This window comes from Cannabis sativa, chromosome X (genome assembly GCF_029168945.1).
Source record: "Cannabis sativa cultivar Pink pepper isolate KNU-18-1 chromosome X, ASM2916894v1, whole genome shotgun sequence".
In the NCBI taxonomy this organism is placed as follows: domain Eukaryota; kingdom Viridiplantae; phylum Streptophyta; class Magnoliopsida; order Rosales; family Cannabaceae; genus Cannabis; species Cannabis sativa.
This window is the reverse complement of record NC_083610.1, coordinates 5,025,703-5,052,140: the sequence shown is the minus strand read 5'-3', so window position 1 is coordinate 5,052,140 and position 26,438 is coordinate 5,025,703. Positions and strand designations below refer to the sequence as shown.

The 26,438-nt window shown below is 31.3% G+C and overlaps 2 protein-coding genes across 3 annotated transcripts; both read left to right on the top strand.

Moving 5' to 3' along the window:
• The first annotated feature begins 546 nt into the window (after window positions 1–546).
• Window positions 547–5,569, top strand: LOC115706237 (cytokinin dehydrogenase 7). Its single transcript, XM_030633821.2, has 4 exons — window positions 547–1,414; window positions 1,505–1,780; window positions 2,403–2,665; window positions 4,831–5,569. Exons 1-4 carry the CDS (start codon window positions 737–739, stop codon window positions 5,153–5,155), a joined length of 1,542 nt encoding a protein of 513 aa, XP_030489681.2. The 5' UTR covers window positions 547–736; the 3' UTR covers window positions 5,156–5,569.
• A 13,773-nt stretch (window positions 5,570–19,342) lies between these two features.
• On the top strand, window positions 19,343–26,383 carry LOC115706219 (F-box/LRR-repeat protein 15). Of its 2 annotated transcripts, XM_061105307.1 has the most exons (18): window positions 19,343–19,476; window positions 19,586–20,233; window positions 20,655–20,916; window positions 21,018–21,150; window positions 22,319–22,418; window positions 22,500–22,697; window positions 22,778–23,048; window positions 23,150–23,248; window positions 23,336–23,424; window positions 23,517–23,616; window positions 23,708–23,878; window positions 24,190–24,342; window positions 24,509–24,669; window positions 24,762–24,960; window positions 25,038–25,486; window positions 25,571–25,634; window positions 25,812–25,898; window positions 26,002–26,383. In XM_061105307.1, the coding sequence occupies exons 2-18, from the start codon at window positions 19,758–19,760 to the stop codon at window positions 26,080–26,082; spliced, it is 3,093 nt and encodes a 1,030-aa protein (XP_060961290.1). In that variant the 5' UTR covers window positions 19,343–19,476; window positions 19,586–19,757; the 3' UTR covers window positions 26,083–26,383. The 2 variants fall into 2 exon arrangements, with proteins under 2 accessions (XP_060961290.1, XP_030489658.2); XM_030633798.2 differs by having other exon boundaries at window positions 19,354–20,233.
• Window positions 26,384–26,438: the final 55 nt, after the last annotated feature.

Sequence of the window (26,438 nt, the reverse complement as noted above, 5' to 3'; positions counted from 1 at the left end):
ATAAAAAAAAAAATTGGTAGCAGATTTGGTCCGATGGTAGTCCGATGGGTGGTCCGATGGGTCCGATGGGTGGTCCGATGGTGGCCCGATGGGGTGGCCCGATGGATGGTCCGATGGGTGGTCCGATGGTGTAAATGGGGTGATGTAAATGGGGGTATTTTAAGGATATCATAAAAATTGTCATATTTTACAAATATTAGTTATTATTTGTTTAGAAAAAAAATTTTAACCAAATGTAAGCATAAAAAATCAAATTTCCCAAAAAAAATTCCAAAATTTTCAAATTAAGAATTAATCACCCTAGAAATAATCAATGAATTAATTAAGCATTAACAAATAATTAATTAATTAATTAATTAATTATACTTGAAAATAGAAGTGGCAGACAGAGGTTGTCCATAGGATTCAAAACGTCAAACAGGATATCGAACCTAGCTTGCTGACGTCACTCCCCTATTTATTTATTTAATTATTTTAAACTCAATTAATTTAATACAAATTTAAAAAAAAAAATCAAAGACCTATTTAAACCCCCCAAAACTGTCCAAACCATAAACGAGGAGAACAAATCAACAGAATCTAGAGAGAGAAACCAAAAAAAAAAATACATATATTTTAGAGAGAGAAACTCTCAAAGACAAAAACTATTTTATTTTTTAATTTTATTTTATTTTTCAATTTTTTTAAATAAAAATTTAAAAATTATCTTCTTCTTCTTTTCGGCTCAAAATCAAAGATGATAGCTTATCTAGAGCGATTCGTCCACGAAAACGACGCCGAATCGAACCAAGACGACGACGTTTCCACCATTTCCAATGCTCTCGAACTCAAATCAACAATCGACGCCGCCGCCGCCGTTTCAGCCAGCAAAGATTTCGGCGGCATTTATTCCGTCGAGCCTTTAGCTTTCTTGAAACCTTCAAGCACCGAAGACGTGGCACGGCTAATTAGAGCCGCGTCGAGTTCGCCGAATCTGACCGTCGCGGCTCGCGGTAACGGTCACTCGATCAACGGTCAGGCGATGGCCGATCGTGGAATCGTACTCGATATGCGTTCTCTCGCCATCGGCTCTATCCACGTCGGCTCGGCTTACGCCGACGTTTCGGGAGGGGCATTATGGGAAGAAGTTTTGAAACGGTGTTTGGAGTTTGGTTTGGCTCCAAGGTCTTGGACCGATTATCTAAGTTTAACGGTCGGTGGGACGTTATCTAACGGTGGAGTTAGTGGTCAAGCTTTTCGTTACGGACCGCAAACGTCAAACGTAACGGAATTGGAAGTCGTTAATGGTAAAGGCGAGACTCTAATTTGCTCCGAATCCGAAAACCCGGATCTATTTTTCGGGTCATTGGGTGGGTTGGGTCAGTTCGGGATTATTACTCGGGCTAGGATTTTGCTACAGCCAGCTCCTGATATGGTACTTAACTAAACTAACTAATTTCTTTAATTAAATCTAATTAATGCAAGAAATTTACGTTTAATTATTAATTAATTATGATTATTTTAGGTGAGATGGATAAGATTAGTGTATACTGAGTTCGAAGATTTCACTCGTGACTCTGAGTTTCTTGTGACTCGGTCGGAAAACGATTCGTTTGATTACGTGGAAGGTTTCGTTTTCTCAAACAATGATAACCCATTAACGGGTCGACCCACGGTTCCATTACACCCGACCCAAGAATTTGACCCGAATCTTCTTCCACGGTGTACCGGATCGGTTCTCTACTGTCTTGAATTAGCTCTTCACTACAACAACACTGACCACCCTTCAACGGTTGATACGGTAACTAATTCTATCTCTCTCTATATTCCTGTACATTCGTGCCAGAAATTGTAATTTGCACCCTAACTTGGTAGCCGTTGGATTCGGCGACCCGGGATTTGACCGAGACGATTACGAAATTTTGACAGTAAAGAAGGGGGTCCCACTGCACGGTGAAAAAGTCAAAATCAAACTTGAACTTAATAACACGTGTTTAAACCTCGTTGATGGAGGACCCGACTAATACTTTGCTTAATTATTATTATTATTATTTGAAACATGAAACTGACTATTTTTTTTTAATTATTACTTTAAATAATAATAATAAAATTTGAAACTGACTATACGGTATAATGTATCTTCGATTGGATTTTCTGACAAGTACGGCTATTTAAAAGCCCAAAATATAGTTCTTAATTACGAAAGTGGTACTGTACTTCGCTCCCATTGTTCCCGTAAGGTCACTTTCGTAATTTTAATTCGAGAGAAGGGTAAAATGGTAATTATACCAGCACAATAGCTGGATCATTGTGATTTTGCTGACGCAATGGTCCCCGCAAGTTCCTACAAATTGGCTGAAAAAGCCATCATTTTCTGGAATCTGTAATTGTGATTGAATTGACTAAAATAGCCTTGGTTGCAGGCTGTGACTCGACAGCTAGCGAGGCTGGGATTCGTGGAACGGTTGGAGTTCCAGGTGGACCTCAGCTACATGGAATTCTTGTTACGTGTGAAGCGTGCGGAGGAAGACGCTAAGGCGAACGGTATGTGGGACGCGCCACACCCATGGTTGAACTTGTTCGTGTCGAAATCTGACGTGGCAGAATTTGATCGCGTGGTGTTCAAAAACTTATTGAAGGAAGGCGTTGGTGGGCCCATGTTGATCTACCCTTTACTTCGCAGCAAGTAAGTTTTAATAATTAATTATTAATTATGTTTACTGTTTTTGTTTTATTTAATTTGTGAAAATTAAGAATTTGATTAGTTGAATATTAAATACATGGGACTTAGTGATTAAGGATAATAATAAAAGTAGAAGAATGATTCGATATGAATAAAATGCAATAAAGTTATTATCACTGTTTTACACAGTGATTTTATATAAATTTTCTTTAACTTAATTACATTTCTCATAGTAATTAGCAAATAAAAATTGCTATTAATATTAGTAGCATTCACTACAACTATAATGTGGTGTTTTGTGAATAAGTAAGAGGTTTTATAATAGTTATTAAATTGATAAATAACGATATAAATATTCAAAGTTTTGAGTTTATAAGTGAAATAAGTATTCAATATTTATAAAATTTTAATTTTTTTTCGTCAGTAAGACTCCATTTTAAATTTATGAAAAGAAGATTTGAAAGTAACTGATGTTACATGTTTTCGTACAGATCTTGTAATTTAGAATCTGGTTCTTATATGTATAATGCTTAAGATAATAACCGAGTGAGTACTGATAAAATTGAAGAGAAATTACATTTTTCACAAACATTCTATATTAGCGCTAAAGAAAATATTGAATTTATAATGCTTACAAACTCAAACATTTAAATATTTATATCACTAATTACTCTTATTAAATACTTTCAAAAAAAATTACTCTTATTAAATTAAAATATATAAAAATAATATTCTATACTTAATTAATCTAATATAAACTTTTTTAACTTTGAGAAATATTGAAAAACACTTAGTATCTAACACTCTTTCATATATTATATAACTATTAATATATTTTAGTATTGAGTCTCCTATAATTTAATACTATCTTTAACTAATTCTACTGGGCCAAATATGAATCCTGTATTAACTTTTGTCATGCCAAATAATTATAGTGCCACATCTGAGATGAGTGAGCAATAATACTAAGAACCTATAAAATCGACACGTGTTAAGCATGTGGGGCAGGGGTCCACAGGTACATTGAGTCACTCACTCACCTGACTTTCACTATCTGAATCCTGGTTGTTAAGATCCTCCTCATATTAGGTCAAATATTTTCTACTTTGAGTGGGACCCACCTTAGTTAGAGTAAAAAAATAAATAAAAGTTGTACTATATTATTCTGGACCCTACCGTAGTGGACCAAACTCACTAGAAAATTGCCAAAGCTTATTAGTTTAGTACAAGAAGTAGTTAAATTATGCTAGATTTTTGTTTAGTAATTTGTCTAGTAATTATGTTTAATTAAAATATTATATCATCATTAGTAAAATTAATTTAAAATTAAATTTTAAATCAATTCGAGTTCATTTACACTTTTTTATTGTATAGTATTATATAAAAAAATATTGTTATAAGTTACCAGTAGTGTCCAACAATTAATTAGTAATATTTTTTAAAAATTATTTTCTTAAATTATATGAGATTCGACATTAATAGTGTTTTTTAATAAATCTTTGCGTACCAAATTAGTCTTAAAATTACTCTTATAATAGGTGATTGGAGGCTGATATTAAGCTCGCTATAATACCTAATTGTGCAATGTTATTTTATGGGACAAAGATACAGGGGGGCCCACAGGTGTGATTAAATAAAATATATAAATTTACTAATTAAGAAAGGTTTAAGGAAAAGGGTAAATTGGTCAATTCAGTAGCTGTCCTCTACTCCGGATGATGTGAGATTATGCCGGTTATGTTATGGGTGTTAGAGTTGAATGAGCTGGTGAGGGGTATTTTCGTCATTTGGACTTGGGAATAAAACGACAAGAGTATTTATTCGCCAACGGGATTATAGTGACATTATATTTTGTCTTGGCTTCCATACCAAATCACTCTTCTCTATTGTCCTATTATTAATTTTTATTTTTATTTTTTTACAAAAATATATATATTTATATGAAGATGTGAAAATAAATAAAATAAAATAATACTAAACCAAAAAAAGAATTGGAAAAATCAAATCATAGAATACTAAGAAAAAAGAAGAGCTTTGATCAGAATGGTGACATGTCATCTTATCCTTTTTTCTTGCATTGTTTAATAAGGACTTGTAAAGAAATGAGAACCTTATCTTTTCATTTTCTAATAATAATTAATATGATTTTTTTTTTAATTATTGTTTAGATGGGATAATCGGACATCTACCGTGTTACCGGATGGTGAAATATTTTACTTGGTGGCGTTATTACGATTTAGCCCTGCGTACCCAAAAGGTCCTTCAGTTGATAAATTAATTGATCAGAATAAAGACATTGTTAATTATTGCTTTGCAAAAGGTTTTGATTTCAAGTTGTATTTACCTCATTATCGAACGGAGAAAGAGTGGAAAAGACATTTTGGAAATCAGTGGTCGAGATTTGTTCAGAGGAAACTTAATTTCGACCCGAAGGCGATCCTTGCTCCCGGTCAGAAAATTTTTTCAAGGAGGATTAATAATATTCCTCAATAGTCTTATTATTTTTGTTATTAATTAGTCTTGATCATGATCAATTATGGTTCTTTATTAATTAATTATGTGTAATAGTGTACTATTAATTTAATGTAACATGGTAAATGTAATCAAGTGTTGGTGGGTCAAAATGTTATATCGATCAATTGACAATAAGAAGAAAAATCATGTTATAAAAAAGAAAGAAAAAAAATAATTGTTGGACTTAAAGCAAAAAATATAGATCTCGATTCCACAATATTGAAGTAACTCAACTCACAATATTGAAATAACTCAATTTATAAATATTGCCATTCTTGTTAGAACAAATCAAATATGAAATAATTATGTAATCCGAACTTATTATTTATTATTTTGAAAGTGAATATCACAAAGAATTATTAAAGAACAGTGCTTTTGAAAAGTAAATGTTAATTATTTGTGTGAATGAAAAACAAGGTTTATATATTTTTATATTGAGGTATATTTTCTATGAGACTTAAAAAATATATAAATAATTATAATTTAAAAGTTATTTTTGAATAAGTTAGGTATAATGTGTTTTTAATAATGTTCATTTAGTACTTTGTATTTTAAATTGAAAACTGTCTAAAATTTTATGGTTTTTAATTTAAATAAAATTATTTAATTACGTATAATTGAGATTTGTTTGATTATATTAATAAAATTATATTTTAAAAAACTAAATATATACAATTTAAAAATATAAAATACCGATTAAATATTATTAAAAACACATAATAGTGCCAAATATAATTTTTATGAAAACTGAGAATATTTCTTACAATGTTTTATGATTAATCTCTAAGTAATTAGGTCACAATTGTCCTAGCTAGATATCCATGATGTTCTAGATGGGAATTTTTCATTGGTTGAAATATAATCCTTATAATCATGCTTATATTCACACATTATATATATTGATATATTTATGTATATTTATATATAGTACTATAGCTATATATACGGCTTAGTGCTCATTATCCAATACATCCTCTTTTGCTTTTGATTTACATATATGGACCTTTTTCTTTTTCCCTTTTTTACAAACTTAAATTATAAATAAAAGAAAAAATAGATTAATTTAGAGCCGTCCAAATCCAAAGACTCTATAAACTAAAAAAGCATATGTACATTGATATGTCTAATCCAAAAAAACCTTTATTATATTAACAATCTTAACTTATTTATTGTAATTGACCTTTAATTATTTGATGTTTCAGTTCAAGATTATATATATACATAACATGACTCTACTTTCAACTTGATAATATAGTCACTTCTATATTTATATAAATCAATCTCTTTTTCAAACATAAAAAGTTGAGAAAAAAAAGTAATCAATTATATATAAGCTCAAAATTAGACTTGCATGGAAGAGAGTTAGGTATCAGATTCTATATCTCTTTACATATATACATTTATATATTAGGGTAAGCCTATATTTAAGATGTGTTTCTGTTTCGGTATTTAGATAAATTTTTTTATGCTTCGAATATTTTGTTAGATGTGTGATTAATTTTGTTTATACACATGGTAAATAATTATTTGAATTTTATTTTTAGTACTGTAAATTATTCGAAATTTTCTAATAAATTTAATTATAAGGCTAATTAGGAATTTTGTCCCCTAAACTTTGACATGTACTAAATTATGCCTCCTGAACTTTTAAGGTCGTTAAAAATACCTCCTGGACTATTGAGATTGTTAGATTTAAGGACTTTTGTCAAATTTTAGTAAAAAAAGTCTAATATGGATGAAAGTTCAAAGGGCATAATTTAGTATATTTCAAAGTTCGAGAGGTATGATTTTGGTATATATCAAAGTTTGGAAAGCATGGTTTAGTACATAAACAATCACAGCTGAAATAGTAAAATTGAATCAAATTAGAAAAAAAATCTTTAAATCCAATAATCTTAATAGTTCATGAGTTTTTTTAACGACCTTAAAATTTCAAGGGACATGATTTAGAATATGTCAAAATTCAATGGGTAAAAATTATAATTAACCAATTTATAAATAATCTTAAATAATTATAACGAACACAATTAAAAAAAAATTCCCGAATACTAAAACAAACGGAGATCTACCATATTACCCCGTAAAATTAAAAGGGTATATTAAGAAATTTTCTATATTTATAATTTTATATAATCAATATGTGAAGAAAAAGAAAAGTAAGTCTATCTTTCTATTCTATCTTTTTCTTTCTTTCTTTCTTTCTCTTTTTTCTTTTTTCCACTTTGATTTTGATATGATTTTCACCTCGGGTTTCGTTTGATTTTTGTTTTGGTTCCTGAAGCCAAACAAAAGACTAAATCAAATCTACTTGGGTTCTTCATAAATATTTATATTATATCTATATATATTATTCTTCTTCTTTTTTATATACATATTTTTTTTAATCTAATCTTATAAAAAGAAGTGAAAAGTTTTTAAAAGGGGGTCCCCAATTATTCAACTAGAGTTAATTTATTAAGGAATAAGGCAATTATAAGATCATGATTTCTTGTAAGTTGCACCAAGAAGACTCAATAGATAGTTTATTTTTTATTTTATTTTTTATTTTTGTTTTTTTATTCCCATGCAGAATAATAATCACACTTTATATACGTTAATAATTTTGATAAATGTGTCATGCATGAACGTCTTTTTAACCCCTTAATTACTTCTTTTTATTATCATATCTTCTTATACTTTTTTTTTTTTTTTTATGAAAAAGTAAAAATCTCTTTAGCTTTTTAATTAGTTAACCTTTAATATATCATATTCTATCTCCCATGCATGCACACACTACTTGTTATCTTATTATATTCATACAATTTATTACACTACAAAATCGTTTACATTTAGTCACAACAAAATTATGAATAAAAGTAAAAAAGTTGTAACTAATTATAAATTATTACTCCTATGTTGTGACTAAAAAATTTGTGGCTAAAAATATTAGTCACAAAAATTACAATTTACTGTGACTAAATGTATTTTTAGTCACAATATATTAAAACTAAATTGTAGCTAAATACTATATTTTAATCAGAAGTAACTTTTTGTTGTGACTAAAAATCACATTTGATCATAAAAAAATTATGTTTTGATTAAAAAATTATCATTAAAAATAACTATTTTTTGTAGTGTTAAAGTTGATACTATTTTTGATTTAAAAGTTATAAATCAATTTTGTTCCATGCCATATTAAATCTTATATTTTCACAAAATAGTACTCTAAATTTAATTTTTAATATAACTAATTTAATTGGAACAATTTCTAGCACAAATAAATGCAAAATAAATAATCATTCTTGTCATTATATTTTTTTTATTATTATGGTTAAAGTATGTGTTAGTTCTATTGGTTGGCACGTGCCATGACATGTGTTCATGTGTTCAAAGTTACTATAAATATATATATATCTTTATATATTAAAAGTGTCTATCTAACGATTTCTTTTTTTTTAGTTAAATTTTTTCTTATGGTCATGTACGTTATAGTTATTTAAGACATCCTGCAAAATTTTAAGAAATTTGAAAAAGTTTAACACACCAAAAATTATGTTCAAACAGTGTGTTGCACGCGTGACTATTTTATTTTATACGCGTGTAAAATAGATTGTTTGAACATTATTTTCTATATTGTAAATTATTCCGAATTTTTCAAAATTTTGTAGGATATCTTAAATAGCTATAACGTACATGAATATGAAATAAAATCTCCTTCAATAATGAATTTTTTTATTTTTTTTCCTTGTCATTTAATAATTCTTCTCTTTTAATTATCAAAATTATATGTTTCTTTTTAATTTTGAAAACTTCTTACATTGTTTTCTTTAATTTAATAAACCTTAAGCATTATTTTTTCTAATATATATTAACAATGTTAAAATTTAATTTTATAAATTTATTATTATTGCTTTTAAATATTTTATTAACATTTTGAGTTTAATTTTTATTTCTCAAAACTTTACACAATATATATATATATATTTTTTTTCAATATATTACATAATTATACATTCTCTTTCTTCAAATTATTATTATTCTTTCTACAATTATCATTCTATTCTTTCTACAATTGTCATTCTATATTGAGCATTATTTATTTTAAAATTACGTATGACATTTGAAAAAAAATCATAACTATAACTAAAACCTAAAATAAAACTAACTATACGTGCCATGACATGTGTTCATGTGTTCAAAGTTACTATAAAGATATATATATGGTCGTGAAGATCATTGAGAATTTGAGATATGGAGATCCATGTCTTGGAAGAATTTAATTTTACTAATTAGCAAGTGGCATTATTTCTTTTGATTTTTACACCACATATTAAATTTTTTAACTTTTTTTTTACTGTAAGGCAAAATATTTTTTAAAAATATTGTGTACTATGATAAGTTTTCATTGTTATTTTACAGTTATATTTTAGTTGTTCTACTGTTGTTTTTAATTATTTTGTTTTGTTGTTTTACGGTTATTTTATAAAAATACACTATTTTTGTAACAAATTTCTTGTAGTAGTAAAATTGTAAACTTTTGTCCAGAATTCAATATTTTTATAAAAATTCCTATTTCTTTTTAGGGTAGATACCTTTTTGGATATTGTGTTTTACAAAAGTTACAGATTGGACTCTGTATTTTTCAAAATAGTACAAATATGACTCTGAACTCATTTTTTGTCAAATAAAACTTAATAATAATCCGACCTAGAGGTATTATGACAAAACTAATTAAATTTTAAGAATTATTTCATAAAAATATAAAAACAACAAAAAAATTACAAAAATACGGTTTCAAAGAATTTTAAACATTTTTACGATTTTTTTGATTTTATTTACAGAAAATACGGTTTTTTTATGTTGTAATCTTGTTAATTTGTTGTTAATTTTTTGTTATCTGTATGTTATTTTGATGTTATTTTCATATTACTTTTATGTAGTTTTCTTGTTGATTTTATGTTGTTTTCGTGTTATTTTTTAGAAAACCGTAAAAATGTAAAAAAAACATTCTTTGAATGTAAAAATGTAATTATTTTACAAAAAATGGTACCTTATGTAATTATTCCTAAATTTTATGCATTTGTTGTGTTAGAAATTATTTCAATTAAGTATTGGTTATTTTAAAAAAATTATCAAAAATTGAGTGCAGGTCTAATCTGTAAATAGATGGTCTAATTTGTAACTTTTGTAAAACACAAGGTCTAAAATGGTATTTACTCTTCTTTTTATGAAGTATATATATTATTTATAGTATTTTGAAAATGTCGATCAGGAGCAAGTAAGGTTGTTCATCAAACCGCTCAAACCGACCGCACCGCAAAAAAATGGTATTTGAAATTATTTGCGGTACAGCGCGATTTGAATTTTTCTTAAACTGCCCGGTGCGGTTTGCAGTTTTGAATTGTTAATACTGAACCGCACCGCACTGCATATTATAAAAATACAAATTTTGATATTTATTTAGGTCCATATGTGAATGTCCAATCCAAAATCCACTAATTATTGTATTGTTGAAACTTGAAACTTTTTTTTTAATATATATTCTCAACCCTTATGGTATTTTTGACAAGTGTAGCTCAAGTTTTATTGTATTTGTGATAGTTTAATTATTCAGTGATAGTCTAAACCGCATAAACCGTGAAAACCGCACCGCACCATTTTTTACGGTGCAGTCTCTACAGCTTTTTAGTTTCGCAGTGCGGGTGCAGTTTTAGAGATTGGAAAAACTGCATGTACGGATTTTAAAAAATAGTCAAAAACTACACCACCCGCACCGCAAACAGCCTTAGGTGCAAGCTCGTGTCTAGGGCCCACCAAAAATTAAAAGATCAAAAAAGAAAATCATCTTCAAAGTACACGATCATTTTTTTTAGAGATTTTTAAAAATATCACCTATTTTTTTAATAAGGACCTAAAAAATTATATTTTTCTTAAAGACTAACAAAACTCAAACCTTGATGCATTTTGTCAGTCGAAAATGCTAATTTGTAAAGAATTATATCATAAAAAGTAAAAAGTTAAGGGTAAATGGCGGCAAAACCCCCCCAAAACTTTCATTTTAGTTTCACTTAACCCCCAAAATCCAAATTTGGGCGGTAAAACTCCCAATACTCGTATTCTGTTAGCAATTTACCCTTTCCGTCCATTTCAGGTGTTAAGTGTCATGTTGGACTGGACACGATGTACACGTGACACAATTGTATTGGTCCACGTAAAAAATTATTTAAGAAAATTAAAAATTACAATAAAATTAATTTAAAATTAAAAAAATTATAAATAAAAAATTAAATAATATTTATTTTTTTTTCTTTTTTTTTTCTTTCTTCTCTCTCTCTCTCTCTCTCTCTCTCTCTCTCTCTCTCTCTCTCTCTCTCTCTCTCTCTCTCTCTCTCTCTCTCTCTCTCTCTCTCTCTCTCTCTCTAATACGCAGAGGCAACATCTGCCCACACCACTGCCCACACTACAACCACCCTTCCTCTGCCCAGACCACCGCCCAGACCACCCTTCCTCCGCCCAGACCACTGCCTAGACCACCACAACCGAACTGCCCACCACCACCAAAACCACATCTACCCACCACAACCATCACCGAGACCTCTTTTTCAGATCCAAACAAAACCCCAAATCTCAGATCCAAACACATCAAAGAAACCTAAACACCTACCAAAATTCGGATCCTTCCATAAAAACAAACAAATACAAATTAAATCCACAAGAAAAAAAAACTTCAAATTAGAGAGAAAGAAAATCGCAAGAGTGAGAGAGAGAGATAGCTTACTGAAAATCACAAGGGTTCTGTCGATGTGGGGGGCTCGTGAGATCTGAGATCCTGAACTCCAGGCCGCTCTTGGGGACGACCTCTCCGTCCGATTCGCCAAACTCAAAGCCTCCTTGTCTCAGTCGCATGCTGCTTCCATCTCCGGCACTGGTGGCGTTCGTCCCAATAAAAAATTAGAGAGCCTTGGTGATGAAGATGAAGAGGAGGATGAAGATGATGAGGTTGAGAAGTTGATTAGGTTGAGAAGTTGATGAAGTTGATCTGGACTGAGAGAGAAAGAGAGAGGAGATCGAGAGAGAGAGTGATAGAGAGAGAGAGAGAGAGAGAGAGAGAGAGGGAATCGTTTCATAGGAAAAAGAAAGAGAAAGAAAAGAAAAGAAAAAAAGAGCGAAAAAGAAAAAGAAAGAAAGGAAAAAAAGAAAAAAAAATTATTTATTTTTTTTATTTATAATTTTTTTAATTTTATTTTAATTTTTTAATTTTTTTAAATAATTTTTTACGTGGACCAACAAAATTATGTCACGTGTACACTATGTCCAGTCCAACATGACACTTAACATCTAAGATGGACGAAAATGGTAAATTGCTAACAGAATACGAGTATTGGGGGTTTTACCGTCCAAATTTGGATTTTGGGGGTTAAGTGAAATCAAAATGAAAGTTTTAGGAGTTTTGCCGTCATTTAACTAAAAGTTAATTGTTACTTTTTTTTTTTTTTGAAACAAAGATTGCAACTTTCATTAAAGCAAATCAGCTAACAAAATAGCTTCCAAACCAGAAGGGACAGACCCCCTACTGGAAATACGATCAGGACATGAACCAGAAGAACGAGCTAACCAGTTAGCCGCTTGGTTCCCAGATCGTTTAACAAACTGAACTGAAATATCAAAACTAGAAAAGGATTGTATAAGAGAAATACAATCCGAAACAATAAGACCAAGAGGAGACAGAATATGGCTCTTGCTATTAATAGCATTAACCAACACAAGACAATCTGACTCCAATAAAACCGCTGTAGGACACAAGCCCTCAACAGTCCTGCTATCTTCCCAACAGGACTTAATCCAACTCAAAGCCTCCTTCATGGACAGCGCCTCAGCAACAACAGGATCAATATCTCCTCGGTGTTTGACAGCAGCCGCAGCAACACACAGACCAGCATGATCCCTGGCAATCCGACCCAAACCATGACTCCTTTCTCCAGAAAACAGAGCAGCATCACAATTAACCTTCAACTCTCCCAAAGATGGTTTAATCCAGTGCTCAGTACCAGCACGAAGCTGACTAGAAGAAGACGAAGCTCCTCCATTACTATTTTGAGCAGATTTCCAAAGATCAAGGTAAGTAATTGCAGATGAAACAACTCTTTCCACAGAAATAGCCTTATCATTCCAGACTAGATCATTACGGGCCCCCCAAACACTCCAAAGAATCATTGCCAACTTCTCAATATTCTCAGTCAAATGAGAATGACAGAAAGCTTCAAACCAGGCACCAAAATCCTCCTCCCCATTATTAATAACCAGCCCCAACCCGCGCTCCACACAAGCTTTGGTAAAAGAACAGCCGACCATGAGATGGAAAGTGGTTTCAGGTTCAAAATTACACAAAGAACAAACACTATAAACATGAACCCGCTTAGTTTGAAGCGAGACTAGAGTTGGAAGACAATCAGTAAGAGCTCTCCAAAGCAAATTCTTAACTTTAGGAGGAAGTTTCAAATACCAAAACTTTCGCCAAAAGCCAGAATTATCCTGTGCATTCCATCTTCCATTTCGCACTTGCAAAGCACGATAGGCACTTCTTACCGAATAGCCACCAAATTTCTCAAACGACCAATACCAAGTATCAGTTTCTGGCAATGCAGGCAGAGGAATTTTACAAATGAGCTCCACATCTCTGGAATCAAATAGGTCCTCTAAGAGCTCCATATCCCAACACATCCGATCAGGCTGAAGAAGATTAGAGACAGAACAACTCTGAAGAGCCTCATGAGAAGAGATCACATAAGGATTATCCTCAGAAGGGAGCCACGGCTGGTGAAGCACAGAAATTGAGGCACCCGAACCCACTCGCCATCTAGCACCCAATTTGACCACATCCTGAGCTTCAAATAAACTTCGCCACGCATAACTCGGATTAGCTCCCAATTCAGCATCAAGGAAAGAACCATGAGGATAGTATCTAGCTTGAAAAACACGTGCCACCAGCGAAGTCGGATTGGTTAATAGCCGCCAACCTTGTTTACCCAACATGGATAAGTTAAAATCCCTCAGATTCCGAAAGCCCAAACCACCTTTATGCTTATGAAGACACAACTTATCCCAGCTTTTCCAATGAATACCACCTCCTTGAGAAGCTTTAGAATGCCACCAGAATCTTCCCATGAGGCGATCAATGTCTTTACAAATTTCAAGAGGGACTAAAAAGACACTCATGGTATAGGAAGGTAAGGATTGGATCACTGACTTCAATAAAACCTCTTTTCCCGCTCTCGACAGAAGTTTACTATCTCAATTCTGAATACGCTTCCTAACCTTTTCTTTCAAAAAACCAAAAGCCGCATTCTTATTCCGACCAACCATACTTGGCAGACCCAAGTAAAAACTGTTCTCATCAGCAGCATGCATATGAAGGGTGGACAAAATACCAGAGCGAACACTATCAAGTGTGTTGGAGCTAAAAAATACAGAAGACTTATTAAGATTTACCTTCTGACCCGAAGCCTCCTCAAACAAAGTTAATTGTTACTAGTTGTATGTGTTGTGTTTTTATCTTCTTATTCAATATTTATTTTCTTCACTCCGACCGAAAATATACCCTACATACCCAACTTGCATAATTAACTTAACTAAGTTCGTATAATACAAAATGGGTTATCATAACTATAAATCATAATAGAATGGGTTATTAGATCCAACTAACAAGTAATTTCGGCCATTTTAACTTCTAGGCTCACTTCTAGCCTTTTGTAAAATTATATAAATTTTAATTACTTTTCATTATGAGTTTCGAGAATGCGACTAGATCTAGCATGCCTTAGCCTAAAGTTAAAAATAATGAATTATAAAATTCGGTGAAGTGTTAAGTTAAATATGATGAAAGTAATTAATTAACACTCTTTAAAAATACTTTTAGTAACTAATTTCACAACTTCAAACTAAGAATAGTAATCAATAGTGAAACAAATATTTTGGAGAGACAAAATATTTATGCTTTAAAAACCTAAAATATTAGTTATTTGTTATACATGAACACACATACTTTATTGCTAAGAAAAAACATATTTACTAGTTTCTAAAGTATGAAAGCTTACTAAAAACAAAATGGCAACATAAGTGGAAAAAAAAAAGAATAATATGAATTTTCTCCATTTCTCGAATTATGATATTTGTAGACTTTTATCCTCATAAGGATTTTGCGAATGTGCTTATTCAGTTATATTTTGTTCATTGTTTACAATTGACTTATGTGGGGGACAAGTATAATTGCAGTACAATAATTATTTTAATATAATCAAATTTGAGATTCTTTATATTGGCACTTAACATATAAATATTAACTCTAAAATTGTAGATTATGTCATTTTAGTGCTATATTAGTAAATTTTTTAATATAATGAATAAAGTGTAGTAAATAGGGGACATTTGGAATACTTTTTATAGTTGGAAGGATTTTTATTTAGGATAATTACATATCATTTTTTTGTAAAAAAATTGTATACTTACTTTACTTTAAATGTTTTACTTTTTATCTTATTTTCATATTTTTTAAGATATACTATGATGTCTCCAATATACCCCTTAAGTTAATAAAAATTATGTGCTAGATTTAAGAGGAGAGTGAAAGTATATTGGACAACTCACTCACAAAAATGGGTACATTTTAATGAAATATAATATGAGAGTATTTTTGATTAATGGATATAAAAAAGATACATTTATCAACTTATCCTATCTAATAATATGGTCCAATATGAGGCCCAACCCAATGTGATAGTTAAGCTTTGCAAATGGAAAAAGGTCTTCAAGCTTTGTGGGATGTGGGCTGGTTTTCCTTTGGGTTTGGCCCAATGTGATGCCTAAGATTTATAAAGGAAAAGGTCTCCAAGCTTTGTTGTATGTGGACTGATTTTCCTTTTAAAATTGATGCTTTCTTCCTTCTTTTGTAAGGAATGCTTTGTTGAAGTTGGATAGGTTTTCCTTTTGCGCTTTTGCCCAATGTGATGCCTAAGCTCTACAAATGTAATAAGGCTATTTATAAAAATACTGAAAAAAAAGAAAGAAAATTTTAATATATATGGCATGTAAACTTAATTGTACCAAATATGATATTCAAAAAAACTAAAATAAAAACATGAGATAAATCATCGTAGATAAGAAGGAATAGCTTAAAAAAAAATCATATATAAATTTTACTTATATATAATCAAAACCAGTTTTCTGATGAAGAAACTAGTTTCATGATGAAAAAATTACTTTCTTGATGAAAAAAATCAGCGTTTTGATGAAAAAACCAATTTCTTAAATGAAAGATCTTTGGTGAATTTCGCTCTGATCGATCGTTGCCAGATGGGTAAAAAACTTAAAAAATCCTATATATATTTTACTTCTATATAATTAAAATCATTTTCTTAATGAAAAATTAGTTTCTTAATGAAAAAATTAGTTTCTTGATGAAAGATTTTTGGTGAGCAATTTATCTAAGATTAAATATGAGTTTTGAAAATTAAATTTATATATACATGGAATAGTAAATACCATAAAATAGTTTAAAAATTAAAAAAAATTTGTCATACTTAAGTAGAAAAAAAAATTAAAACCCATATATTCATTGTAAATTCTTCAATGTAATAACCTTTGTGTTTTCCTACCCCCAATGTGATACCTAAGCTCTACAAAAGAAAAGGTCTTTGTTATTCTTATCTTTTAAGGAAAGCTTTATTGAATGTAGATTGGTTTTCCTTTTGGGCTTTGGCCCAAGATTATGCCTAAGCTCTACAATTGAAAAATGGCTTTCAACCTTTCTTGAATGTGGACTAGATTTCCCTTTTTGGGCTTTGGCCCAATGACAAAAAAGAGTGAAAGAGGTTGACACAATACAATACCAAACCAACATCTAAGACATGTAGTAAAAGTAGTCCTCCTAAGTCATCATAATATATATAGTATTATGCTTTAGGTAAATGAATGCCCTAATTGGGATACATATTATTATACAATACATAATCCATTGTCGGCCATTTTAGATTCAATTTTTTAGAGTGTGAGTGAGTAACTATTCAAAGGGCTTTTTTGGGCTCTTATGGGCTCCACTAAATGTTCCCTTGTTTACTTTGTCTTACTAATCCTAATCATTTTTGTTTACCAAAACTCTTAGGGTTAACTCTCACTAAACCCCCCTTCATTTTTGGGTCTTTTTTATTTTTCAAAAAATAATAAAAAAATAAATAAAAAAATTGAGTGAGAATAGTGCTTTGTTCCCTTTATTGTTAAGTGTAAAGAAAATTGGGTTTTAAGCACTTTGGTTGGAATGGCTGTGCCGCACTATCCCATAAAGAAAAGCAATAATAATTTAAATTGTATTTCATGAAAGTTTCAATAAAAATTAAATTAAAAAAGGTGTTTTTGAATTTTATTTCTTAAAGATATTTTTATATGAATTATTTGGAATAGCAATACTAGACTCTATTTGTTTAATCTATTAAAAACAAGTGGATTCACACACTTTCTTTTTCTTACTTAAAATATGAATGGTGTTCTTATGTGTTTATAAATATTCAGTAATTTATAGCATAAATATATAAGTTGAACTTTTGTTTGTAAATAAATATCTAAATTTAATTTTTCGTGGTTGAAACTTCTATAGGTACCTGACTGTAGTGTTAAGTAAATTGACATGTGGCAATCCCTGATTAATTCATGTCATGAATTTTTATTTTTATAAATAAAATTAGTTTGAATATACTAATAAGAAAATAATACGTAGATAATGACTTAACATTTAAGGGCAAGGTAGCTACAGAGTTCCAAAAATATATTTTAAGTATTATTACTATTAAAAATTAAATTTAAATATTTATACCAGAAATTACTTTTAATTTTTTTTTTTATAATTAAGAATAGGTTGATTATTTTTATTAATTTGATAAATTAGAAAATTTGAAAAGGTGGGGGGGGGGGGGGTGGGTTGATTTGTGTGTGCATTGAGTCTAATCACTACAAGACAATTTAGACTGTTTTCTAATAATCACAATAATTTAAGTAATATCATTAAAAATAATGTTAATTATTAATTATTAATTATTATTAATTAGTGTATTTGTTTGCTTAAATTCTGGATGGACCCACTGCTAATCAATGGTACGAGGAGGAATGAAAGAGTTGGAAAAGCTGTTTTGGGCTGGACTCTTTCCATAGTGGGCCCTTTCATTGCTACACCTAAGCCCACTTTAGTACCTCTTTTTACTTTATTTATTATTATTATTATTATTATTTTGATAAATTTAACTTTGAAATTTGATATTTAAACACATTAGATTAGATACATAATATGTAATTAAAATAAAGTTTTTTTTTATTATTATTAAAATTGAAAATAATTGCGATACATCATAAACAACAAGCAAACTTTGTAAAGAAATAAAAGTTAAATGATGTAAAATCAATTTGATAAGATAATATTTTGTTAAATTATGTGAATGTTGATATATAATTAAATTAAAGGTAGTTATGATGAAAAAATGTAACTGTACAGTAAAAGAAAATTACATGTTTAATGAGCATGAGTTAATGTCTTAATTTTTTTTTACTAGTAATATAAATATGATTAATATTTTTTTTTGTGTACTTCATTGTTTTTTTTTTCATTGGGCAAAAAAGAAAAATAACTTCATTACTAAAAAAAATCAACAAACTAATTATGGAAGGAAATCACATTTTTTTTAAATGGAAGAAAATTTTTTAAAATAGGGATTTTTTTATTTTATATTTCAAAGTAGTTTTTATTTTATATTTTTACAAAAATTAAGGTAACAACCACATAGCAATCGGAGCAACTTAAATAATAATTCAAATTTACATAAAAACGAAAGAAAAAAATTAAAAAATAATTTATGAAGAAATTTCCCTTCAAAATATATAACAATTCCATTTCTCATTATTTTTTAAAAAAATTAAGAAATTGCATATAAAAAAATCATAAAATTGTCTGAATTTACAAAAACAGGCGCCACCAGCATTACTCAATCAGTATAAAAACGATGTCGTTTTACTGTTTAATAACGCGAAAAACGACGTTGTTTAACTGTTACATAACATTAAAAACGACATCGTTTAACTGCGTTTAAGACAAGTCTGATATTGAAGATTTATTATTAATTATTAATATTGACTGTAAAAAATAATAATAATAATAATCTAAATTGAAATTTCAGTTCGAGTACACAAAAAAAAAAAAAAAACATCAACGGCAAAGCAACTCACAGGATCCGATCAGATCCGTTAAAACTCTCTCTCTCTATCATCGTTCTCTCTCTCTCTGTGTATGTATATATCTGTGTGTGTAATATATGTAATAATATATATATTGTAGTCAATTTTCCGATTTTTAACAATTTCCCCCATTTGATTTTTGACATTTTTGAATTCTAGGGTTTTGGTTGTTTGTATTCAGAAAGATTGTTCATTTCTGATATGTTGTCATCGCAAAATTAGGGTTTTGATTTCGGAGTTGTTGGGAGGGATTCGAGATGTGTCCGATCGAGAGAGAGCTTAGCTAGCTAGGGTTTGGGTGAAAAAGTTTGAGTCTTTTACCCTAGAGTGTATGAAGATTTGGTGTTGCCTATGCTTCAGCGAAGAAGAAGAGGAAGAAGAAGAAGAAGAGTTAGGTGGAGAAGAAGAAGATTGTTATTATTATTATTATAAGAAGGAAGCCATGGATGAGGTTGATTTCGAAAATGAGGGTAATTTCGAGGTCATTGTTGGAAATGACGGTGAGAATGGTGAGAATGGTGATGGTGATGAGCTTGACCCTACTGAAGAACGTGAGACAGAGCAAGATGAGCATTTGAAATTGTTTGAAGGGATGGTTCAAGCTGTGCGTGTTGGTGCTGGTGCTCATTGGGATGATTCTGTTAGTGTTGGTGCTCTTGCTTCCTTGAAAGCTTCGATGAGAACCTCAAGACGTTCTAAAGGGGAGAGTAGCACGACTTCTTCTTCTTCTGCTGCTGCTGCTGCTGCTTCTGAAGATTGTGATCATGATTCACATCATAAGAGAGCCAAAGTTCACTCTGATTTTCAGTGAGTTTCTTTTTACTATGATAATCTTCAGTGTTGATTATGAATTGATAGTATTTGGGTTTGAAAAAAAGTTCAAATGAATAAATGAATTAAAGTAATGTGCATTGTATTGTAGAATCTTGAAATTAGGATAATTTCAGTTAGGTATCATGTGAAGATCATATTGTTTAATTTTGAATTATTAACCAAAGGGTTTTGTCATCATATGGTAATGCAGTTAGATATTAGAATCAAATATGTTCAAGGAAGTTGTTTTTATTTTAGGAAAATAATGTACGAGCAACAGATTGATTTTCTCTGTTAATGATTTTTTATTTGATATTGTTGCAAGCAAGCCGAAAACTATATCTAAGAAGCTTTGCCAAGAAGTTAAGAATGTTTGTTGCTTTGCAATGATATAACTTGCTCTAATTTCTTGCAGCGAGTGCTGTTATTCAACTGCAATTTCTTCAGTTGCTGGAAATTCTAGTTCATCTGGAGACAAGCATTACGATATTACTCATGGCTCTTATGTTGCATCTAAAAATGAGATCTTTTATCACACCTTTATGCTGAATAATGTTGGTGAAGAGAATCAATTTGATCTTATTGGTGGGAATGACAATGAAGGAGATACTAGTGGCCCTTCAAAAACAGAAGATTTGGAAATCCGGATGGATCTTACTGATGATTTATTGCATATGGTATGTGTTGCCTTGGAATTCTACCCTCTGATGGGAGGTATTTGTCGTCGCTGCTTATAAGTTTGTATTTTTTATTTACCTTTTTCTTCTTTTTTGATCAGGTTTTTTCATTCTTGGACCATTTAAATCTTTGCCGAGCTGCTATAGTTTGTAGGCAGTGGAGATCTGCTAGTGCACATGAGGATTTTTGGAGGTGTTTGAATTTTGAGAACCGGAACATATCTGTTGAACAATGTGAGTGCATTTTTATTTACTTTATTATAGTATTATTCTATTGCATTTGTTAGACATCCCTGTTCCGGTTTCTTAACATTTTTTTTAATTAAAAAAATGTCTTAAAGATGTGATCTTTCCTGAGAAAAAGACATAAAGGTTACTAGAGAATAGAAAATCAGTGGCTGGAGTCCATGTGCTTTTGTTACGTTTGAAAAGAGGATTTATGTATTGGGGACATGGACATTAATGCATGCAGAGTTTAGACACATCATGTTAGGCAATTGCAAAACCACATACAAATTTAAATATAGACACAGTTGACTTCTGATTTGTATGCAATTACTGTCACATTTGAAGACTAACACATGATACATATAATACAGCAATAGATCTTGAATTGGCTATGATGATGTAACTTCAGCTTTAATTTTTTTAAAAATACAATAGATCTTAGTTTCTATCAGACATAAAGAATCTTTATGGGATTCCCTTTAACAATCTCCAAGCGAAAAAAGATATCATGATATTAGTTTTTAAAAGGGTACCATGGACACTACAAGTACAAATTGATAGTAGATATTCTTTTCTTTTGTGGAATTAATCATTTACCACCAATATTTCATAGAGAGACCAAGTTAGAGTAGGAGAAAGTATGAAAGAAATGAAAAATAGGGTTATTTGGTTGGAAAGAAATGGGGACGTAAAGGGAGGGAAAATTTGTGGGTGGGGGGGTTAAGCTCTCTTGATGAGTTTGGAGATCTACTTGCTGTTCCTAGTTTATTAGCTTATTTTCATGATGCAAAAATGAGACCATGTGTTTTGTTATGCTAAAAAGCTGCACATGGTTTAGACTCATAATAACTGTATTTCATTGAAGGATATTCCACCTCCACTTCACTCTAATGTTGCATTAGATTCCTTTACAGTTTTTATAAATATCACTTAATTTTTAAAGCAGGATAATATATTTCAATTTCATAAATTAAATCTCCTACTATCCTCATTTTCTTTCCTTCCTACAAAAATAGGTTTATTTCCAAATGGATGACTCACTAACCTGAACAGTATTTAGAACGCGGTCTCAGGAGTAGTTTATATTTGTCTAATGTGGTGTTTTATTTGTGATATCTGAATTTTTTTTTGATGAAAATTTGGTACTAAAACGTATGGAAATTTACAACTACAGTTGAGGATATGTGTCGTCGATATCCTAATGCGACAGAAGTGAATGTCTCTGGTACTCCTGCTATCCAGTTGCTTGTTATGAAGGCAGTTTATTCATTGAGGTAGATTCCGATAACTCTTGGTATTATGGTTACATAGTTCTCTCACTGCTCCTAATATATTCTCTTCTGCTTTATTCTTAGAAATCTTGAGGTTTTATCTCTTGGGAAAGGAGTACTAGGGGAAGTCTTTTTCCATTCCTTGGCAGACTGTCATGTGTTGAGGAGATTGAATGTCAATGATGCTACACTCGGTAATGGTATTCAGGAGATATCCGTGAACCATGACAGATTGCGTCATCTTCAACTGACAAAATGTCGGATGATGCGGATATCAATAAGGTAATTAGTGATTTAGTTCTCACTAGTTATCCCGTGACTTCATGTTGTCGAACTTTCAATCTAAATTCTATCTCTTGCAGGTGTCCACAACTTGAAACATTGTCCTTGAAGCGGAGTACAATGGCACAAGCAGCGCTCAATTGCCCTCTTTTGCATGAACTCGATATAGGTGCTTGCCACAAGCTTTCAGATGCTGCAATTCGTTCGGCAGCTATTTCTTGTACCCAATTAGAGTCTTTAGACATGTCAAATTGTTCATGCGTGAGTGATGAAACACTACGTGAAATAGCTGGTCATTGTGGCAATCTCCGTGCTCTTGATGCTTCCTATTGTCCAAATATATCTTTGGAGGTTAGATTTTAGAGATTTTTTTTAACTATTGTTTCAGTTCAGCAACCATTCGAAGGATCTTTAGCTGATGTATTTGTTTTTTCTTTCTTTCTATTTTGAAGTCTGTGAGTCTACCAATGTTGACAGTTCTCAAACTTGACAACTGTGAGGGAATCACTTCAGCTTCAATGGCTGCAATAGCTCTCAGTACAATGTTGGAGGTTTGACTTATCTATCTTCCGATGTGGATGATCTATGGACGACTGGGAATGGTTTCGACGTGTTTAATCTAACATAGACTTTTGCAGGTTTTGGAGCTAGACAATTGTGGCTTGTTGACGTCTGTGTCCTTGGAACTTCCACGGTTGCAGAATATAAGACTAGTACATTGTCGGAAGTATGTTTTTTTATGGTCCCTCTTTTACGCAAATAAAATGATTTATTATTTGTTATTATTCTTCCGTTTTGTTTAATGTTTATTTCCTCCAGATTTGTGGAGCTTAATTTACGGAGTATTGTGCTGTCATCTATCATGGTCTCCAATTGCCCTCTTCTCCAGCGCATCAACCTAACTTCAAGTTCACTTCAAGTATGTTTTGATAAGATTTATATCCAAACGGATTTTAAGGACATCCATTCGAGAAATAAAATTCTTAAGGAGCGGTTTTTTTGTATTGCAGAAACTATCATTACAGAAGCAAGAGAGCTTAAATCAATTAGCATTGCAATGCCAATCGTTGCAAGAAGTGGACCTTACAGATTGTGAATCTCTGACAAATTCTATATGTGATGTCTTTAATGATGGCGGTGGATGTCCTATGCTTAAATCTTTAATTCTTGCTAATTGTGAGGTTTGTGAATGTTTCTTCTTTACATTTGACGAATTAATTTCTTTGAAACTCGCGAATTTGATGCCTTGGGCCTTATTATGTTTGTATGCATATGTTGATCTTTCGGGCTCATAATGGTCCATGAAAGATATACAACTTTTAGAGGGATTAAAGTATAATCTACATGATACATGATATTAACTCTATTTATATGAGGAAAGAAGTGACTGTTGTTATCTTTTTGTTTCTTAAATGACATTTTTTTTGGCTTGGCTAGGATTTCATGTTCCGTTGTCCGTTTTAATGTGATGATTTTGTTACCCCTTTTCCAGAGCTTGACAGCAGTGCAATTCTCTAGTACTTCCTTAACCAGTCTTTCGCTAGATGGTTGCCGGGCAATTACTTCTCTCGATCTCAACTGTCCTAATCTCGAGAAAGTTTCTTTGGATGGTTGTGATCACCTTGAAAGAGCCGAATTTTTCCCTGTAAGTTATCAGTTAGTTTGCTATGTAGACTGTTTGATTTTATTATTGTATTAAAATAAATAAATTAATATTTACATTGAAAACAGAAATAAGAACATTGGAAGACCTAAATATCTTCCTATCGCCTTTTAACGAGTTTGACTAAAATGTTTCGTTCTTTCTTCAGGTTGGTCTTCGGTCACTCAATCTTGGAATATGTCCTAAACTGAATGTACTCGGCATTGAAGCACCTAATATGGAGTTGCTCGAGTTAAAAGGATGCGGTGTGTTGTCCGAAGCCTCCATAAATTGTCCACTCTTAACATCTTTGGACGCATCGTTTTGCAGGTTATTTTATAGTGTATTCTTTTTCCTTTGTACTCCCCAATTCTCCCTTGCAACTTAAGCTAATACTTCTTCTGTTTTCTATTTCGGGTCAGCCAACTCAAGGATGACTGTTTGTCTGCTACAACTGCTTCTTGTTCCAAGATTGTCTCATTAATATTGATGTCATGCCCGTCTGTCGGTTCTGACGGGCTCTACTCATTAAGTTCTCTTCAGCATTTGACTGTGCTTGATTTATCCTACACCTTCTTAACAAATTTACAACCGGTTTATGACTCGTGTGTAAAACTCAAGGTAAGGTTCTTAAACACTTAGTTTGACTATTATTTCGGTTGCAAAAACTTAATTTCTTCTTTTGCGTCTCATTTTAGGTGTTGAAATTACAAGCGTGCAAGTATTTGAACGATTCATCATTGGAACCTCTTTACAAGGAAGGCGCTCTACCGGCTCTCGAAGAACTCGATTTGTCTTATGGAACCCTCTGTCAATCCGCTATAGAGGAGCTTCTCTCTTGCTGCACACACCTTACTCATGTGAGCTTGAATGGCTGTGTAAATATGCATGACCTGATCTGGGATTGCAGTACTGGCACTTCCGTTACATCCACCATGCTTTCACTCGAGATTGAGGGTCCCGAAGCTGTTGAGCTGCCTAATCGTTTACTTCAGAACCTCAACTGTGTTGGCTGTCAAAGTATTAAAAAAGTTCATATTCCCCCAGCGGCTCGGTGTTGCCATTTGTCATCACTAAACCTATCTCTCTCTTATTATCTAAAGGAAGTTGATCTTGCTTGTCTCAATCTTTGCTTTCTTAATTTGAGGTTGGCATCTATTCTTGAAATCTATTGTACAACAATTTTTGATGACTTTTTTCTTGTTATTAACTTTTGTTCTCGATGTTTCAGCAACTGCAACTCTTTGGAGGTGTTGAAGCTCGATTGTCCTAGGTTAACTAGTCTGTTTCTTCAGGTATGCATTATACCTTCATCATCATGCCGGTTTACATGGACTCAAAAAATCTGTTGTTTGCCCATTGAATTCTAGCATCTGTTATTGTTTTTCACACAATCGGTTTAGGCATATTTTATTTACCTCTATACAGCCCTTTCTGATTACCTGTTCTTTTCTAAATGTTGTTCTTTTTAGAACTGCAATATTGATGAAGCAGCAGTCGAGGTGGCCATATCGAAATGCAGCATGTTGGAGACGCTCGATGTTCGCTTTTGTCCAAAGGTCAGAACAAAACACCCTCTCTCTCTCTCTCTGTCATTAATAAAAATATAGAAAGAGCAATTTTTTGACTTGTGGGGTTTGTATGTTGAAAAACTTGTATCAGATATGCGCGATGAGCATGGGAAGATTACGTGGTGCATGTTTGAGTTTGAAGAGAATTTTCAGCAGCTTGTCGCATGCGTAAATTTACTGAAACTTGTCTCAATTTTTCTCTTTTCTTTGTTTTGTTGTTGTTTTGCTTCTTCTTTTAATCTTTAAAATGCGGCGAAGCGGCTTGGCTAGTTTATTCATGATGATGGGATGGGATGGGTTCTCTTGTATTTGTATTTGTATTTGTATTTGTAAATGGAATGTATTTTGTTATTTGTTTTTGAGTATATATAAGGGTATTTGATGATTATTATAATTATCATAATGATGATGTTGTTGTAGTAGTTTTTCTCTATTATATGTAATATGTTACAATAAAAATCAGTTTGTTTGTCTCTCTTTTCTTTTTGGTTTTTTGGACATATTATTTCATAACACTCCATACAATGA

What these genes read in the sequence shown, in the direction of transcription:
- LOC115706237 (XM_030633821.2), top strand. Translation starts at nt 737, where the DNA reads ATGATAGCTTATCTAGAGCGATTCGTCCACGAAAACGACGCCGAATCG. An exon ending in TACAGCCAGCTCCTGATATG is followed by an intron (nt 1,415 to 1,504) that starts GTACTTAACTAA and finishes TGATTATTTTAG; the next exon opens with GTGAGATGGATAAGATTAGT. An exon ending in ACCCTTCAACGGTTGATACG is followed by an intron (nt 1,781 to 2,402) that starts GTAACTAATTCT and finishes CCTTGGTTGCAG; the next exon opens with GCTGTGACTCGACAGCTAGC.
- LOC115706219 (XM_061105307.1), top strand. Translation starts at nt 19,758, where the DNA reads ATGAAGATTTGGTGTTGCCTATGCTTCAGCGAAGAAGAAGAGGAAGAA. An exon ending in ACTCGTGTGTAAAACTCAAG is followed by an intron (nt 24,961 to 25,037) that starts GTAAGGTTCTTA and finishes GTCTCATTTTAG; the next exon opens with GTGTTGAAATTACAAGCGTG. An exon ending in CTTTGCTTTCTTAATTTGAG is followed by an intron (nt 25,487 to 25,570) that starts GTTGGCATCTAT and finishes TCGATGTTTCAG; the next exon opens with CAACTGCAACTCTTTGGAGG.